Source organism: Paralichthys olivaceus, chromosome 9, assembly GCF_024713975.1.
Source record: "Paralichthys olivaceus isolate ysfri-2021 chromosome 9, ASM2471397v2, whole genome shotgun sequence".
NCBI lineage: Eukaryota > Metazoa > Chordata > Actinopteri > Pleuronectiformes > Paralichthyidae > Paralichthys > Paralichthys olivaceus.
In genome coordinates, this window is record NC_091101.1 from 17,827,598 (window position 1) to 17,842,687 (window position 15,090).

The following is a 15,090-nucleotide window of genomic DNA, read 5'->3' on the forward strand; positions in this document are numbered from 1 at the left end:
CTATCTATCTATCTATCTATCTATCTATCTATCTATCTATCTATCTATCTATCTATCTGTCTGTCTGTCTGTCTGTCTGTCCATCATTCTATCTATCTATCTATCTATCTATCTATCTATCTATCTATCTATCTATCAGTCTATCTATCTATCAGTCTATCAGTCTATCTATCTATCTATCTATCTATCTATCTATCTATCAGTCTATCTATCTATCTATCTATCTATCAGTCTATCTATCTATCAGTCTATCTATCTATCTATCAGTCTATCTATCTGTCTATCAGTCTATCTATCTATCTATCAGTCTATCTATCTATCTGTCTCTAAACAAAATGGGTTGTACATGTATATCACCTTTACTTCTGAAAGCAAAAGGGCTTTATTTCAAATAATGAATGATAGATACCCTTCAATAGAGGTCCTGAGACAAATAACTATATATATATATATATATATATGTATATTATGTGATGAGGAAATTGAGATAACCGGTCACCTGTTTTTCCTCCGTCTTTACAGCAATATGCTTTAGTGTGATATGTAGACAATTGGCATAAGCATCACGTGACAGGCATATAAATAAATTAAAGTTTATCATAAAAACTTCTGTATTGGCTGAAACGTTTGGTGTCAGGTGTTTATGAGATGAACGTACTCTCAAGTAAACATTTCACCGGTTCACATGAGCAGCTGCTGTGTAAGGCTGGTTGTAAAATGCTGGTCATTGGTTCATAAGTGGAACACGGTAACTTGTGTACCAACATTTTCTGAGTTATTGTTCTGACTTGAGGTGGAGTTATGTGAATCTCCCCAGCTGGGAACTCATTTTTCTGATTACTCAGACAGTGGTGAATGCACTGACAGTTTCATACTGCTGCTTTGGGCCTGAGCTGTGACAAAGTGAAACAGAGACACGCGTGGGCTGATCACTGTGGGCTGCGGCAGGGTGTGGGTTGGTGTGAACCGCTCTGTGTTGATGGCTCCAGAGGCTCATCACAACTATAAATGTTCCACAATAGCAGCACAATAAGACCAAATCACCGGTGACCTGTCTGCTTCCTCTTAGACTGAAATTAATTTGAAGTTAGTAACTTATTTAAAACATGATTGCTAAGTCACAGTCACCAAATAGTTTTGTTTAGTCGTGGCTGCATCAATGTGATGTAACCTCATGCTCATACTTGGCCACACCTTTCTATTGGAACACTCAACACCGGTGTTTTGCCATTTGAGTAGTGAGTCCTGTTTGCATTGACACACAACTTACTTGGCTTCGATTCAGGTGCTGTGTCATTTACTGTACCGACAGACAAGAACATGTAGATGTTTATCGATCTACCACATCCAAAATAAGTCATGAATCATGAATGTGCCATAAACCTGATACCATATAATCAGTATGTGATAGTACCTTTTGAACTGTGCTTCACAAAGACAGGGGTGACAGATGTTGATGTTTTGGTGAAATATCTTTATTTAATTCCACGTGATAGGTCTACACTTGTGTTTCATTAACTCTCCTTTTTATACATCAGATAGTAATAGTACATTATTCACACAAACGTTGCTAAACACGAGTAGACAGCATATTTCAAATGGACAGACACAATTCAGAAGAGCACAAAGCTGAGTATTTAATCAGTGACGAAGTAATAGAAGAGCTGCTCATGTTAAAATGGTTGTTTAATGTAATTAATTAATTTTTAAATCCATTTTTAAAATGCCGACATCTCAAAACAAGCTACAGCAAAACGACCAGTGTCTTTTGTTGTGCTATGACCAGTTAGTTGTTTGTGTTGTGTGTGAGTGTGTGTGTGAGTGTGTGTGTGCCTGGAGACGGTGCCGCCTCTACCTGCGACTGTAAACCAAACTACTGACTACACAAACATGTGATTCTTTGCAGCGTGACGAAAAACGAAACATTACCAGGCCTCAATGTCGTCTTTAGGTGGGGTCGCAGCAGACACGCAAAAATATAAATAAAATAAACTTTGTCCATGCGTGTCAGCACTTTTGGTCGAGCGTACAATGTTATCTTTATGTCCAAGTTACAAAATAAATAAACACAAAAACCCAACAGTCTTGCACAGGCAATAGCAATACAGCAAAAAGGTTACTGCGACTAACTTTCTCTGCACTTTTTACAGCAAGGTTGTCAGTAAGCGTCGGCTGAATCTGAGGACAAACTCTCTATCTACCAGCTCTACAAAACAACATGTGAAGCCATGAACCAGTCAGCAGGCTTCTTTTATATTGTACAATATTGTGGCTTGATTCAGTGCACAACGTTGGTGAACAAACAAGCAAGGCATCTGTGTTCTTATCCATATAAATCCTGCATGGTGAGCATGCTGCATGTTCTTGCAATAGTGTAATCGACAACACAAATGATCAATGAGATGGTGGGTATGTCATTACCTACAAAGTGAAAACTGAACACTGGCTCTTTTTTTTATTTTTATTTTTTCAAACCTTGGGGGCATCTAATGACTGAAAACTCAGCCGTGTTAGTATGCGTGTAGCCTATTTAACATAGGAAAGGCCGTCGCTGTAGTTTTAAAGCAGATAATTGAAAGTTAGTAGCCATTCTAATGAGTTTGGGATGGATTGCCTTTAAAATAAAAATTTATATAACTTGGTTACACATCCCTTTTACAGCCACCTTTTAAATATGGCCTCAAATCATACAAATTTGGTCTGCTAACATGCCGTTTTATTAGTCAGTATAAGCTAACAGATATTTTAGATATAAATGATAGCTAATGAATGGACCATTAACCCTCTTCAATCAAGAGGGTTCATTTAAGCCAAGTGTGGTAACATGATGATTAACAATGACGTTATTTCACCGGTAAGATCCTGTCTCTTCTTCCTCAAAATAAGACAAAGTATAAAAAAAGATATCTGAGACATATAGTATCTCAGATAATTAAATCAAAAAAAGTTAAATACAACGGGCTGATAACTCAACCTTGCAGAGTCATTAAAATAACCCCAAGCAGTTTTACTTTACAACAATGACAAGAGTAACAGCACTAAGATTCGGAACTGTGCAATAACTCATGAGCGGTTAGCTATGACGGCCGGCTGTCCTATATAATGCCATGCAACTGGATGAAAATCTCAACATATCATTTAACTTATTCCTTGTTTTAAACGTTTACTTTTGAAACACTTTTTTCCCCGGATAATCTGCTTCAATACAGTAATGCACATCCACACGGATACTCTGAAAAGTCACTGAGTTGAAAAGGGAAAAAAAGACAGGTCCTCCATCCCAATGGCAATGAGCCATGGGTGGGGAGAGTGGCCACTGAGAGACAAGCTGTTGGTGGGGAGGACACAGGCGGGTTGGGGGTGAGGTGTACTAGCATGAGCAGCTGCTCTCGGTGACAGTCATCTCTGGCTGTTTCTCCAGTTTGATGTCGATCACTGAGACGACTTGGTTAAGCAATATATCAGATGAATGTGCAAATTTCACTTCAACATTTTCTGCAGCGCTATCAAGTTGCAATCTTAACTGAATATTCTTTCTGCTCTGCACAGGAAACTAAGAGTCACTTCTTTAAAAAGGATACTGTCCTCTTTGCTTTTCTCTGGTGTGCTATCCATCCCTGGCAATGCGGCAGCAACACGACGGAACAGCTGCAAAACAAAGATAATACAGTTGAGATGGGATATAAAGTAAAATGCTTTCAAATAGGGGTGGATGATATGCTTCAAATCTATTATGCAGCATGCAAATTCATTATTTGATAGCTTGATGTTACGTCCCCATAGTAAGTTTCCTGTAATTTTCAAATATAACATAACCCCCACTTTTAGTACAGAAAATGTTTTTGATTTACAATATATATCATATCAACCAGCCCTACTGTCAATATCAATCTACATGGTACAGACAGAGAGTGGTCACTCCTAAATCATGTTTTATTTTATCACAGGTAAGACACAAACACAAGAAGCAGTTGAAGCAGTGACACAAATTGTAACTGACATTGCTGAGGTGAAATAAGAGCATGAAAGTGAAGGTTGCCGTGCCAACATCCTCCACAGACCAAATCCATTACATTCACAGAAACATTCTTAAAGCTGCAGAATTTGCAGTGAATCAGACAAAAATATAAGTTCAAAAGAGATCAAAACTGAGAGAAGCAGTAAACTTGTGCAGAACGAGTGAACCGATAAACCTGTGGAGGGAAAACACATCTGACACTGAGAATGCTAAGACGACGTCATGATGCCATTGGAGGGGAAAAAGGAGGCGGAAGGAGTTAAGTGTAGACTTTGTGGTCAGAATCAGCTCAATTACCCTGAGAGAGCAGAATCTCTACCTGTTTGACATTGTAGCCAGTCTTTGCGCTGGTTTCAATGAACATGACATTCAGTTCCTTAGCTCTCTGCTCGCCCTCCTCCGTGGTGATCTGTCTGCTCAGGTAAAAGCAGAAGGGGGGAAGATGGACGGATAGACAGATGTGGAAAGAAACATTGTCAAGAGGACAGGCCAAGAGGAGATGGATGAGAGAGAGAAACAAAGAGAGCTCAGCACAGGATCTTGTTTTGGGTGAAAAAGAGAGAGGTTAGTTTAGTTCTAACACAGACAGATACAGAGGAAGACGAAGGAAGATGAGGCAGCAGCCAATCCAACCCCGAGGTCACTCATTCATCCATTCACCAGCCACTGATCCATATAATGAATACATGGAGGAGATGTCACAGCTGCACCTCCCTGACCTACAGAACGTTATGACCTGTGCTGGAAACTTGTCAGTATTACACCTGCTGCTGTTGCTAGACACCAACCTGTTTGACGTTATAGCCAGCCTTGGCACTGGTCTCTATGTACATCACATTGAGCTCACGAGCTTTCCTCTCTGCCGCCTCAACAGAAACTTGCCTGCCATGGTCCCCGGGAAGGGAGGGGGAGGGAGTGGTGTTCAGTGTGGTGTTGAGGGGAAACACACAAAAAAATAAAAATCAAGATGACATGGAGAGAACAGACCAGGAAAGAGAACAAAAAACATAATGCAAAGGAGAAAAAAAAAGCTGAAATAAGATCAAAATTATGTGAAATAAAAATATGAAGAAAAGTACTTAAAGTCACTGAAGTATGCAAAAGTACAGAAGGATGATAAAAGTCAAAATTGGATGAGATGCACTGAAGGGAAGAAAAGTGGGATTCCAGGCATTGGCAGAGTTTATATACTAAAATACTTGATGCTACCTATTTTCTTATCCTCAAAGAATTATAAAATGAATATCTAAATATCAATCTTTGTAAACGTAATGAGTAAATAAGAATCATTCATACATCTCACACAACCTTGTACCTTTTATCCGCCAAGTCTGTTTTGTTCCCAACAAGCATGATAATGACATCACTTCCTCTCTCTGTTCTAACATCGTCGATCCACTTTGAGGTTTGCTGGAATGAATTTAGATCTGTGAATGCAAAAACACAAAATTATTGTACATCACAAATCTGTGTAGCCCCGCAAAAAATAGAACATTTGATATATTAGTTTTAGTTAAAAGTGTGCACAAGCAATTAGAAGTCTCCATTAAACATCAAAGCATCTTGTGTAAGAGAAGCTCAAAGAGATATGTTAGTAAGCAAAAGGATCAGGAGAGAAGATTGAAAAAGAAATACTTAGACATTTTGAAGGTTATTGGCAGGAACACATAACATATAAACCATGCCAATATTGCATCATCTAGCTAAAGACACCGACTGAAAGAGCACAGCCCTGACTCACTGGTGATGTCATAAACAACCACAGCAATGGTAGAGTCACGGATGTAGCTGGGAATTAGGCTACGAAAACGCTCCTGTCCAGCAGTGTCCCAAAGCTGGAGCCGGACCTGAGGATTGGAACGGAAGATAAGAGAAGGACAAGGAGGTGGAGATAAAGAGAGGAAAGGCAGGACAAGGAAACAGAAAATGGGACAGACATAAAAGAACTGCAAGCCAAGCGGTGGAGATGAAAATGGTGTTTTATGGCGGAATGGCGAGTCACTCAAATGCGGCGGGGTCATAGATGACCAGGGTTATGCAAATAAGACATGTAAAAAGAGGCCATGCCGAGTCATTGTTGAGGCTGATTCAGAGGATATTTTCCATTATTCATTTCTTTCCAACAACCTCGTATGTGACAGCATTTAGAAAGCACAGACCCCCCTGGACACTGCTGAAGAAAACAGCATCATCATGGCTGATACAGTCAGGAGTATATCATCATTTTACTGTCCAGTGGGGTTTGTCAGACTAGCAAATGCTCTTCTATGCCTTCTCATACATTAAGTGAGGGACAAGGAGGTGAGGCTCTGATACCTACTGGCTATATCATAAACCACCACAGCAGCAGCTGAGTCGCGGATGTAACTGGGGATGAGGCTGCGGAAGCGTTCCTGTCCGGCTGTGTCCCAGAGCTGCAGCCGAATCTGTGGCCAGTCTCAAAATGAATGTGGCAATTGGGAGTGGGCGCGAGGGAGATTTCATGACCCAGCCAGGGGATGGAAGGAAAACAAAAACTTGAATGAAAATGAAAACAATGGGAACTAAAAACATGATCACATGTGTAACAAAATGAATGGTCAAATCTAGGATAATGTCAAAACACAATGTGAAATGGTGAAAGGGAAATACATGGTGGCTACTGCATATAAAGCAGATGAAAGTTTTCAAGCTGGTTTAAAACTATGGTAATGGTAATGATGAGAATTACAAGAAAACACAAAGCTTACCGTGCGATCTTCTAGGTACATGGTTTTTGACAAAAAGTCAATGCCAATTGTTGCCTGTAATAAAATAATTCCATTAAATCATTATTACATTTAATACACTTGGATAATACAACTGTTTTGTAAACATTATGTACAGACAAATAAGAAAGAACTAAAGGATCATGGAAAAATCATCTCTAAATCAGGTTCAGGGCCGGATTGTAAAATAAAAACTTTCAATCAAATCACAATTTTGATTTAATATACTAAAATGTAAAATTCCAAAATTAATCTTTATATTTGATGCTTTTCTCTCTATACAAGCACATCTAAGCTAAATATCATGCAAATATAACCATAACATGTAGACCCAAACATCTATAGAGCTATATTTATCATATTTTTATGGTTTTGCCTTGGCCAAGGAAAACAAGTCTTTGGTCCAAATGTTATTGTGTTAAAAATAAACCTTTAATGTGGAATTTACACAACAATTATATTTATCTGATGTAACTGAATCATCTATAATCATAAATTAATCAATCCCGAACACTGAGAATGAATTGGGAGGGCAGTGCTGATATCTACAAGTCACAACCTCTCTTATGATAGAGGGCTTTTAATCCATTTACATTAATCATACCATGTCATATTGTGCAGAACCTATATCTTTACCTGATAGGTGTTGTCGAAGCTGTCATACATAAACCTGGTGATGAGCGAGGTCTTCCCAACTGTGCAAACACAATGACAGGCAACTTTTAAAAAAAAATCTAATATTCACAGTTCAGTTAAATGTACTGTCTAGAACAAACACCCACATGCACCCACACTGATTTTGTAACAGAGGGAGAGAGAGAGAGGAAAATCAACATGACTCAGTGACGTGGTGAGTTCATTCACTGTTGTACTGTGGACGCTGAACCCACACGCTGAGCTGGCAGTATGGGTGGAGCCACACAAATATGGAAAAAGAAAAGAGCTTCACTTCTCTCATGTGTTTCGACATTAAAGTAGCGTCCCCGCCATGTTACACACAACCCTACAACACTACCACGATTAGCTGATGTGGGTTTAAGTCCCTGTGAACTAGTGACAAATGTTCCGGGGGGGGGGAAGGCCGACTGGTCTGGACCCACCGGCCGACGTGGCTCTGCAAGGTGCCTCCGTCCGGTGCTAACAGCTAGTGAGTTGAACTGCGCTACACTGGCGACGAGGATAAGCTCGATTCCCTTCACCTTCAATGAGACGCCTTGTGTAGAAAACAAACCCACCAGTTACAACAATTTTGCGGTTTCAATTACGCAGCGAACGACAATATAAGCGACAGTCGGCGTCTTGAAGCTTGACACGGCTAACTGCTAGCTAAAAGTAGTTAGCCGGCTACATTTGCGTCAGTGGGATGAAGTCGGTGCATCACAGGCTGGTGGCCCGACTGAGGACCGTGTGCTTTTATTTAAAGTGACAACGAAACAACGTGAAGATAAAGTGGAAATTGTATAAAACGTCAATATTACTCGTTGTGGCCATTCATCGAAAAGACGAAAAGCACGGTGTTTGACTAGCTTAACATTTTACTACTAGCTAGCTTAGCAATGACATCATCCCCAACGAGAGGAAACGTAATGTCCACAGTAACTATGTCACCGTCCACTGTCGTAAACACGTCGTTCAGACCGAAGTGTCATCATCTACTTTTGCGTGTTTGAACGTTTGGCTTCGGCCTCAGAGAGAGCTAGCTGCTAGCTAACCCGGAGAAGCTAGTTAGCCCATCTTAGCCACTTCTCCAAACTCTCCTCACATCCCGGCGACACTTCGGGTGCTTCGTCCCCCGACTCACCGCTCTGTTCGCCCAGAAAGACGAGCTTGAACTTTCGTAGAGGGTTGCCGAACTCCCCGCCGCCGGTCGTGGTTGACATTTTGGCAAAAAAAATAAACAGCTACTCTGCTAGCCTGGCTAACGATGCGTCCGGAGCGGAGAGGAGCGAATAGTGTATCTTTCTCCTGCTCAGGGCAGCGCTATTGTTTTCTTCCACAAGCAAGAGGGAAACAGCGCCACCAAGAGGCCACAGCCGAAAGATATAAACAACTAGCAAGGTACAGTCTCATTTTATGTCAAACTATGGAGCATGATTTATTTATTTAGCTTGATATTTCCACAGTTTTTAGCCAGAATCAAAGAGTAAATATTGGCTCATATTGTGGTGCTGGAGTTTTACTTTGGCCCAGTGAGATCACTCAGATTTAGCTGCAGAGCTTTTACTAGAATTTGTGCAAGATGGCGTGTGTAGTGTCTGTTTATAAAAGATGTAGAGGCAAAAAGAAAGGCTATAGAGATGCATAACTGATAGAGCTCTAGGTGGACTGTAATGATGCGTCCAGGATCATGCTCAAGCGTCCAACATGGACAAGTAGCCACATGTTTTTTCATTCTACACTACACTAACTTGTCTATATGCATTTCATTATTTGTTGACTGTATTTCTATCATTTTCCCCTATTTCATCATTTATTAATTTTATGTTTTATTTAAAAATGGATCGATGAGTCTGAAATGAAATTTAACTAAAAAGCAAGGAACAGATGGAGAGGAAACCTCTCTAAATCACTGAAGAACTCACATTCACATTATTGTTAGGCTATGATTCACAGGAGGCTAAAAACTTGGTGCAACTTTTCAGAGCAATGCCTGTGTTTCCCTGAGTGTATGTGCCTCATCCCAACAAAAATTATATACATTGGGCCTGTGTATGGAAAAGAACCATTTTATGAGAAATGTATGTTTTAGTTTTAATTATGCTTTCACTTTTGTTCATGAAATTATTAAACAGTATATATTTTCTAACAAATCCCTTTGTTGATGCACTGCAGTTCTCAGTGTCACTAAATATAAGACTTGGCATAAAATGACTGAGTGAAATGGAGAAAGATAAGCGACTACTTGAGGGAAACAATGTGTTTATTTCCTTCTCTCTTCTATAAAGAGTGATACAAGTAAAAGTATTTGTGGGGTATTTGTCCCAGGGCTGCAAATTCAGTAAAAATAATTCATGGCTCTAATAATACAGCAATAAACATCAACAATAAATCGATCTCTGCACCGTCAGTATCCATGACACATTGAGGGAAAAGTCTAATATCTATGCTATGGGACATTTCCTCTCAAAAAAGAAAAAAAAAGTACAACACATGTTTAATTCTATGCTACAATCGCATTCAGCGCAATGTCACACAGAGTTTAGACTCCTTTTCAGTTGATAGAGTGCTCCTAATTGACATGTTCATGTGCCAGGGAAATAAGTAATTCTCTTCTTTGGTGTTGAGTTCCTTGTGTTCTGACAGAGAAGTGATTTTCCTTGTTGGTCATCTCATACCTTTACGGACTCGATTGTGATGTCTGTCCTGCTGGCAAGAAACAATCGATTATGTAGGTCCAACATTACACCATCTACTTTTATATGTAGCTAAGGGAAAAGCAGGTCACATTGTGCAAAATTAGCTTTTGCATATTGATATTGTTGACTATATATCAAATGCAAATATAGTACTAGCTATTAAGTAGTATACATGCTGCTATTAGAAGCTACTGGAGAAGTATCTTAATCATCCAAATTGAATATTTCACAGTTTAATGGGATCATAAGGTGAAACAGTTCACTCATTCAAGGGCCATCACATCTAACAGTCTGTTGATTGTATTGACGATATGTGTCATGAGCTGGATCTAAAATCAGGGCCATCGCGTCTCACAATCTGTTGACTGTATTGACAAAAGTGTTTAAATCAAGTAGATGTTTCATAGAGATGAGTCACGTTGTGGCCCTTGAAAAAATCAACACTGTAAAACGCTCTGAATCTGAGGTGACCTCACCTGAACTAAAGAGGCCGTTAATCCAATTTGCTGTTGTTCATAAAACAAAAACAAACACAGAGGAGAGATGTATCAGCAGCATGTCACAAACATCAAGGCTACAGGTGAATACATTTGTTTTCTCAGTGACTTGTATACTTACACTTCTGCTCATTAGACAGCGATGACATGCAATGAATGGATAAAAAGGGAAGACATAATAAAAACATATCAATCAGATTAATTAGAGTAAGAGTTCGAGTGAAGTTTCTTTGGTTAAAATACTGCACTCACCTGCTGGTTTTGGGGACATCAGACACAGAGGAAGCTCCACAGTGACATCGCTGAAAATTAAACGATAAAAAGTACAATCATTAATATATTCTTCACTTAAATAAAACATTATCACAAATGAAGTCAAATCGGTATCTACCTTGCTGTTAGGCCACCCAGCAGGCTTTGGTGAGAGAGAATAATATTAAATTAATCATCAGTGGACACCATTTTACATAATATGTATGTGAATGAATATGTGTTTATTCAGTTAAAACGTACCCTCCGCCGGACACCATCAGATTCACCCTGACTTTGTAGGAGACAATGATTCCCTGCATCTCCTTATCTCCTTGACTCCTGCGAGGTGACAGGAATAGTTAACGTTTTAGAGCTTGAGGATTAGACATGATAAGTGGATGACCATGGTGGAGTTGTATCCCCTCCACTCAATAAGAGGATGAAAACCTGTCGGGGGCTCACTGTAAGCCCTTTCACGACGGTGACTTACAGGGTGGTGGAGGCGAGGTTGGTGTCCTCGTCTTTTAGCCGCCCGTCCACTGCGATACCGCGCTTCTCCGTGTTGCTGGCCAGCAGGGGGGTGATCTGGAAGGACTTCTCCAGTGTAGAGTTGGAGTTAACTGTCTCTCTGTGTAAAGCAGTGAATGCATGTTTAACTTAAAAGTCATTATTTGCATGGGTTTACTTTTTTCTTAAACCATATTTTTAAATGTAATATAAAAATGACAAATGCTTTTCCCCTCAGTAATAGCAGTACGCACAATTTAGGGATATGTGGATGTGAGAATAATTTTAAAGGAATACATTTTCTTAAATTGATCAAAGTAAACCTGGAGTTTTGCTAATCTGATACAAAGAGAGCCTCACCCAAACTCCTCAGTAGAAATTGCCTTGGTGTAAGTGTCAGATGAGTAGAGGACCACATTCGTTAGCTGCTCAACTAAAAAGAATGAAAAACAGTTCTGCATTACTACAAACTCTGTGACTTGAACATATATACTTTACATATGCACTCATATTCTCTCTCTTTCTTCTGAACTACACAAACACAATTCAGTAAAAATTCAACTCCAGTCGAGTTTAAATTTCTTTCCTTGCTACTCACCTGAGACTTTGATTTTCTTCACAACCTTAGTGGTTTCGTTGTTGATTTTTACTTTGATGGTGATTGGATCTCCATGGTAATACAGCTAAAAAGAGAAAGGATGTCATTTAGAATAGTTAAACAATCATTATATAATCCATGTAATGCCAAAAATACAGTTTCTACAATCAAATGTACCTCTTTTTCAATGGAGGCCTCCAAGTGAACTGGTTTGTCAGACATCATGAACTGTTTGGAAATTTCAGCCTTGGGTCCGGGCTTGTTGTTAGCCGGTGCAAACTGTATTTTACGAATCATCAGGCGGCAAGTGTCCCTAAGAAAAGATAAAAACAAAAAAACATGGTCAGGGTTTGTTCTCCCTATGTCCTTTATTCTCATATAGTTTAAGAATGCAGAAGAAGAATGCCAGGATTCAGCCGACAGTTTGGTTGGACTGTGGACATACTTACTTCTTTTCAACTACTTCATCTGGACTGTTAGGTGCGTTGGCAAGGTATGCTTTAACCTCAAAGTCCACGCCACAGGCCTACAACATAACAAAACCTTAATAACTTACCTGGCAAACATTTAACATTGCGTATAAGAAAAAATGAAAAGACATTTTTAAAAATGAACCGTAATCGTACCTTGCCAGAATCGTTTGGCGCAGGCTGCAAGGCAACTGAGCACGGGAGATTTGTTGGCATCTGAAACAAGAAAAGACGAGGTACACTGATGAATGAAAATGACTTGAAAGTAAAGGTGACGTAACGGTGTGTTGTTGATCAATGTAACACTAGAGCGAAGGACAGGAGGGATTTGATATGTTACGTAAAGAGTGAAATAATTCCTCCTCACCTGGAAGGAGAAGGGACATCCTTGCTCCCCAACTTTCTTCATGAGCGATTCCTGCATTGGGGTTTTGGTTGCGCTCTCACCTGTAGGTGGATACACCTGAACGCGCTGTATCCAGATGTCTCTCCTGAAGGACAGCCCAATGACATCCAACTCTTCGCTTCCATAGCGGAAGGCACAAGCGAGGTAGACATATACTACAATGGAAAGTCACATTAGTCTCGGTTGTGTAAATACAGGACTTATAACCTTCACCATTTACAGCAGATAAGATGAAAGTACCTTTTCTTCCGTCAAGACCAGAAGGGTCCACTTTAACTATCCCATCTGCGAATGAGAGATGAGTCAACAGTGTTAGATTTCATAGCGATGAACATATATGTACGTATGTAAGGATGCAATGCAGATACTGTGCCACACACCAACTACATCCACTGAATCCACATGGTCCACAAAGTCTCTCTTCCCCAAGTACAGAGCAATCTGAGAGGAAGAGAAAAGCAGAAAACAGTCACTCCCACGCTAAGGTTACAAGAGTTTGAAAGTTATTTCTAGGAGTTGGAAGAGCTACACACAAACTGCACTCCTCCCTAGACCTAAAGGGTGCCCTGTAATGACTATATTATACAGGCCACTTACATGTCCATTGCCGCTGGTCTTCTTAAATACCCTGGAAAGAGGGAAAAAGGAAAATATAGTGAATCAGAATATAATTTCACAATTTTTATCACATATATAACAAACTAAACCTACTTGCTAGAAACAAAAAAAGTCAAAATGTCCCCCCGTAGTGCTCTTCTTACGGCCTTAATTTATTACAATAATTCTAGCTCTTTTTTTTCAATTTCTAAAGTTGTCTTATGTCATGATTTTATTTGATTCACCCACAACCTACCACGGGTGTCATTAGTTAACACTTGGACCTACAATTACCAATTCTGTAAATATCTGAGAGTATTCATTTTATCTGAGTGTATTTTACTATCTATTATTATTTAATTGTCTCTATACTCAAATATACTGCATGCTGTGCAATGACAATAAAGTTGAATCAAATCTAAAGTCAATTCAAATGATAGGATAAACCCCACCCCCCCAATCAGTGCCCTCACTCCCCACTCATGTAAGAATGGATTAGTGCTAAGGATGGAAAAGCAGCTGGACATAAGACTTGTTTTTGTGAGTCTGTACATAATTATTAGTAACATTCTAATTAATATTGTCCAGTTTTTCTCAACATGAAACCATTTCTTAGAAATTCAATGCATGGTGCTGTGGAGTGTTCTTGCAAAACTCAAAAAAAAGTCATCCTGCGACAGTTTTTAATCAATATCTCAGAATATTGAGTGTTTTTCTCAATGATTTTAGGATTACATAAACTTGCGAGCTTAGGCCCGTTGATCTATGTGACCATAAACTAACACGTAATCCTCAGTGGTGTTGGTCTGTGCCAAGTAATCCAATTAAAACTTTTCTTTTGACCTGTAAACCGCTCCTCCAAGATCAAATCCAAACAATCCTTTTTAATCAGGATTGATCCATGTCCTTGCAGACTCAAGTGTTTGAGGAATCACACAGATGCTGCATTTCTGTGCCAAGATGTTGAATTGTTGCAGCAAAGCTGCTTTGCATGTTTCTTGTGAAGGAATTACGAACATCTCTTGTTTGATTAAATTACTTGCATATCAAAACACAGTTTAATTACAAATAATCAAAGTTGTATTTTAAATTCACTTACTGCTGCAAGATCTTTCAAGAAATCAATACCACTTAGTTAGAATTTTTTTGCAGCATAAAATATCATAGTTGCAGTGGTGTTCAATAGTATTCACCTATACACCTATATTTTTTGCCTTTTGTGGCATTTTAACACCTTTTAATAACTGGAATTATTGAAGTTAACCTCTGAACTAAATATGTTACTTTGTCAGGATAGTTGCTAAATTAAATAGATATCCTTTATACTCACTTTGACATGTTGATGGCAAAGTTATAGATCCAGTCTGCAAATAATAAAGTTAAAAAACGTTATCAAAACATGTTATACTGATAAAACTAAGACAATTAGATGCAGAGGTTATATTTTATCTTTCAATATCAGTTTATTGTAGCATTTTAAAGAGGCATTTTCAAAAGGTTATAAAATAAGCGAGAGAAACTTACCGAGCTCTCGGTTCTGTCAGTGGATCTGCTCTGATGCCTGCTGTAATCCGTCACTGTTGACAGTGTGTAGTTTGTGTAAGTGCCAATCACTGCCTCCTCTTGGCTTTTATACTATGAC

At 39.2% G+C, this 15,090-nt stretch overlaps 3 protein-coding genes across 7 annotated transcripts in view; 1 reads left to right on the forward strand and 2 right to left on the reverse strand.

Annotated features, from left to right (window-relative positions):
* Nucleotides 1-1,453: 1,453 nt before the first annotated feature.
* Nucleotides 1,454-8,708, reverse strand: rab41 (RAB41, member RAS oncogene family). Of its 4 annotated transcripts, none has more exons than XM_020080463.2 (8): nucleotides 8,567-8,708; nucleotides 7,402-7,460; nucleotides 6,748-6,801; nucleotides 5,760-5,865; nucleotides 5,334-5,445; nucleotides 4,338-4,431; nucleotides 3,582-3,648; nucleotides 1,454-3,435 (listed from the first exon to the last, which is right to left on the reverse strand). In XM_020080463.2, the coding sequence occupies exons 1-8, from the start codon at nucleotides 8,643-8,645 to the stop codon at nucleotides 3,371-3,373; spliced, it is 636 nt and encodes a 211-aa protein (XP_019936022.1). In that variant the 5' UTR covers nucleotides 8,646-8,708; the 3' UTR covers nucleotides 1,454-3,370. The 4 variants fall into 4 exon arrangements, with proteins under 4 accessions (XP_019936022.1, XP_019936005.1, XP_019936014.1 ...); XM_020080446.2 differs by lacking the exon at nucleotides 4,338-4,431 and adding an exon at nucleotides 4,807-4,900; XM_020080455.2 differs by lacking the exon at nucleotides 5,760-5,865 and adding an exon at nucleotides 6,339-6,444.
* Nucleotides 8,685-15,090, forward strand: part of inppl1b (inositol polyphosphate phosphatase-like 1b) — a 28,809-nt gene continuing 22,403 nt past the window's right edge. Inside the window, exon 1 of the mRNA XM_020080392.2 lies at nucleotides 8,685-8,823. The gene's annotated coding sequence lies outside the window, so the exon portion shown is untranslated. The remainder of the gene's footprint in view (nucleotides 8,824-15,090) is intronic.
* Nucleotides 9,668-15,077, reverse strand: arr3b (arrestin 3b, retinal (X-arrestin)). Of its 2 annotated transcripts, none has more exons than XM_069532043.1 (16): nucleotides 14,973-15,077; nucleotides 14,779-14,812; nucleotides 13,449-13,479; nucleotides 13,232-13,292; nucleotides 13,092-13,136; nucleotides 12,813-13,006; nucleotides 12,602-12,661; nucleotides 12,425-12,501; nucleotides 12,153-12,288; nucleotides 11,976-12,060; nucleotides 11,738-11,810; nucleotides 11,361-11,498; nucleotides 11,132-11,209; nucleotides 11,010-11,033; nucleotides 10,598-10,920; nucleotides 9,668-10,128 (listed from the first exon to the last, which is right to left on the reverse strand). In XM_069532043.1, the coding sequence occupies exons 2-15, from the start codon at nucleotides 14,784-14,786 to the stop codon at nucleotides 10,821-10,823; spliced, it is 1,110 nt and encodes a 369-aa protein (XP_069388144.1). In that variant the 5' UTR covers nucleotides 14,787-14,812; nucleotides 14,973-15,077; the 3' UTR covers nucleotides 9,668-10,128; nucleotides 10,598-10,820. The 2 variants fall into 2 exon arrangements, with proteins under 2 accessions (XP_069388144.1, XP_069388145.1); XM_069532044.1 differs by having other exon boundaries at nucleotides 9,668-10,131.

Excerpts from the sequence above, each read along its gene's own strand:
- arr3b (XM_069532043.1), bottom strand. Across the intron at positions 11,811-11,975 it reads GAAGAAAATCAAAGTCTCAG|TTGAGCAGCTAACGAATGTG; the intron begins GTGAGTAGCAAG and ends CATTCTTTTTAG. Across the intron at positions 11,499-11,737 it reads ATTTCTACTGAGGAGTTTGG|AGAGACAGTTAACTCCAACT; the intron begins GTGAGGCTCTCT and ends TGCTTTACACAG.
- rab41 (XM_020080463.2), bottom strand. The coding sequence starts at position 8,645 with ATGTCAACCACGACCGGCGGCGGGGAGTTCGGCAACCCTCTACGAAAG. Across the intron at positions 6,802-7,401 it reads GCTTCGACAACACCTATCAG|GCAACAATTGGCATTGACTT; the intron begins GTAAAGATATAG and ends ATTTTATTACAG. Across the intron at positions 3,436-3,581 it reads AGAGAAAAGCAAAGAGGACA|TGATCGACATCAAACTGGAG; the intron begins GTATCCTTTTTA and ends AAGTCGTCTCAG.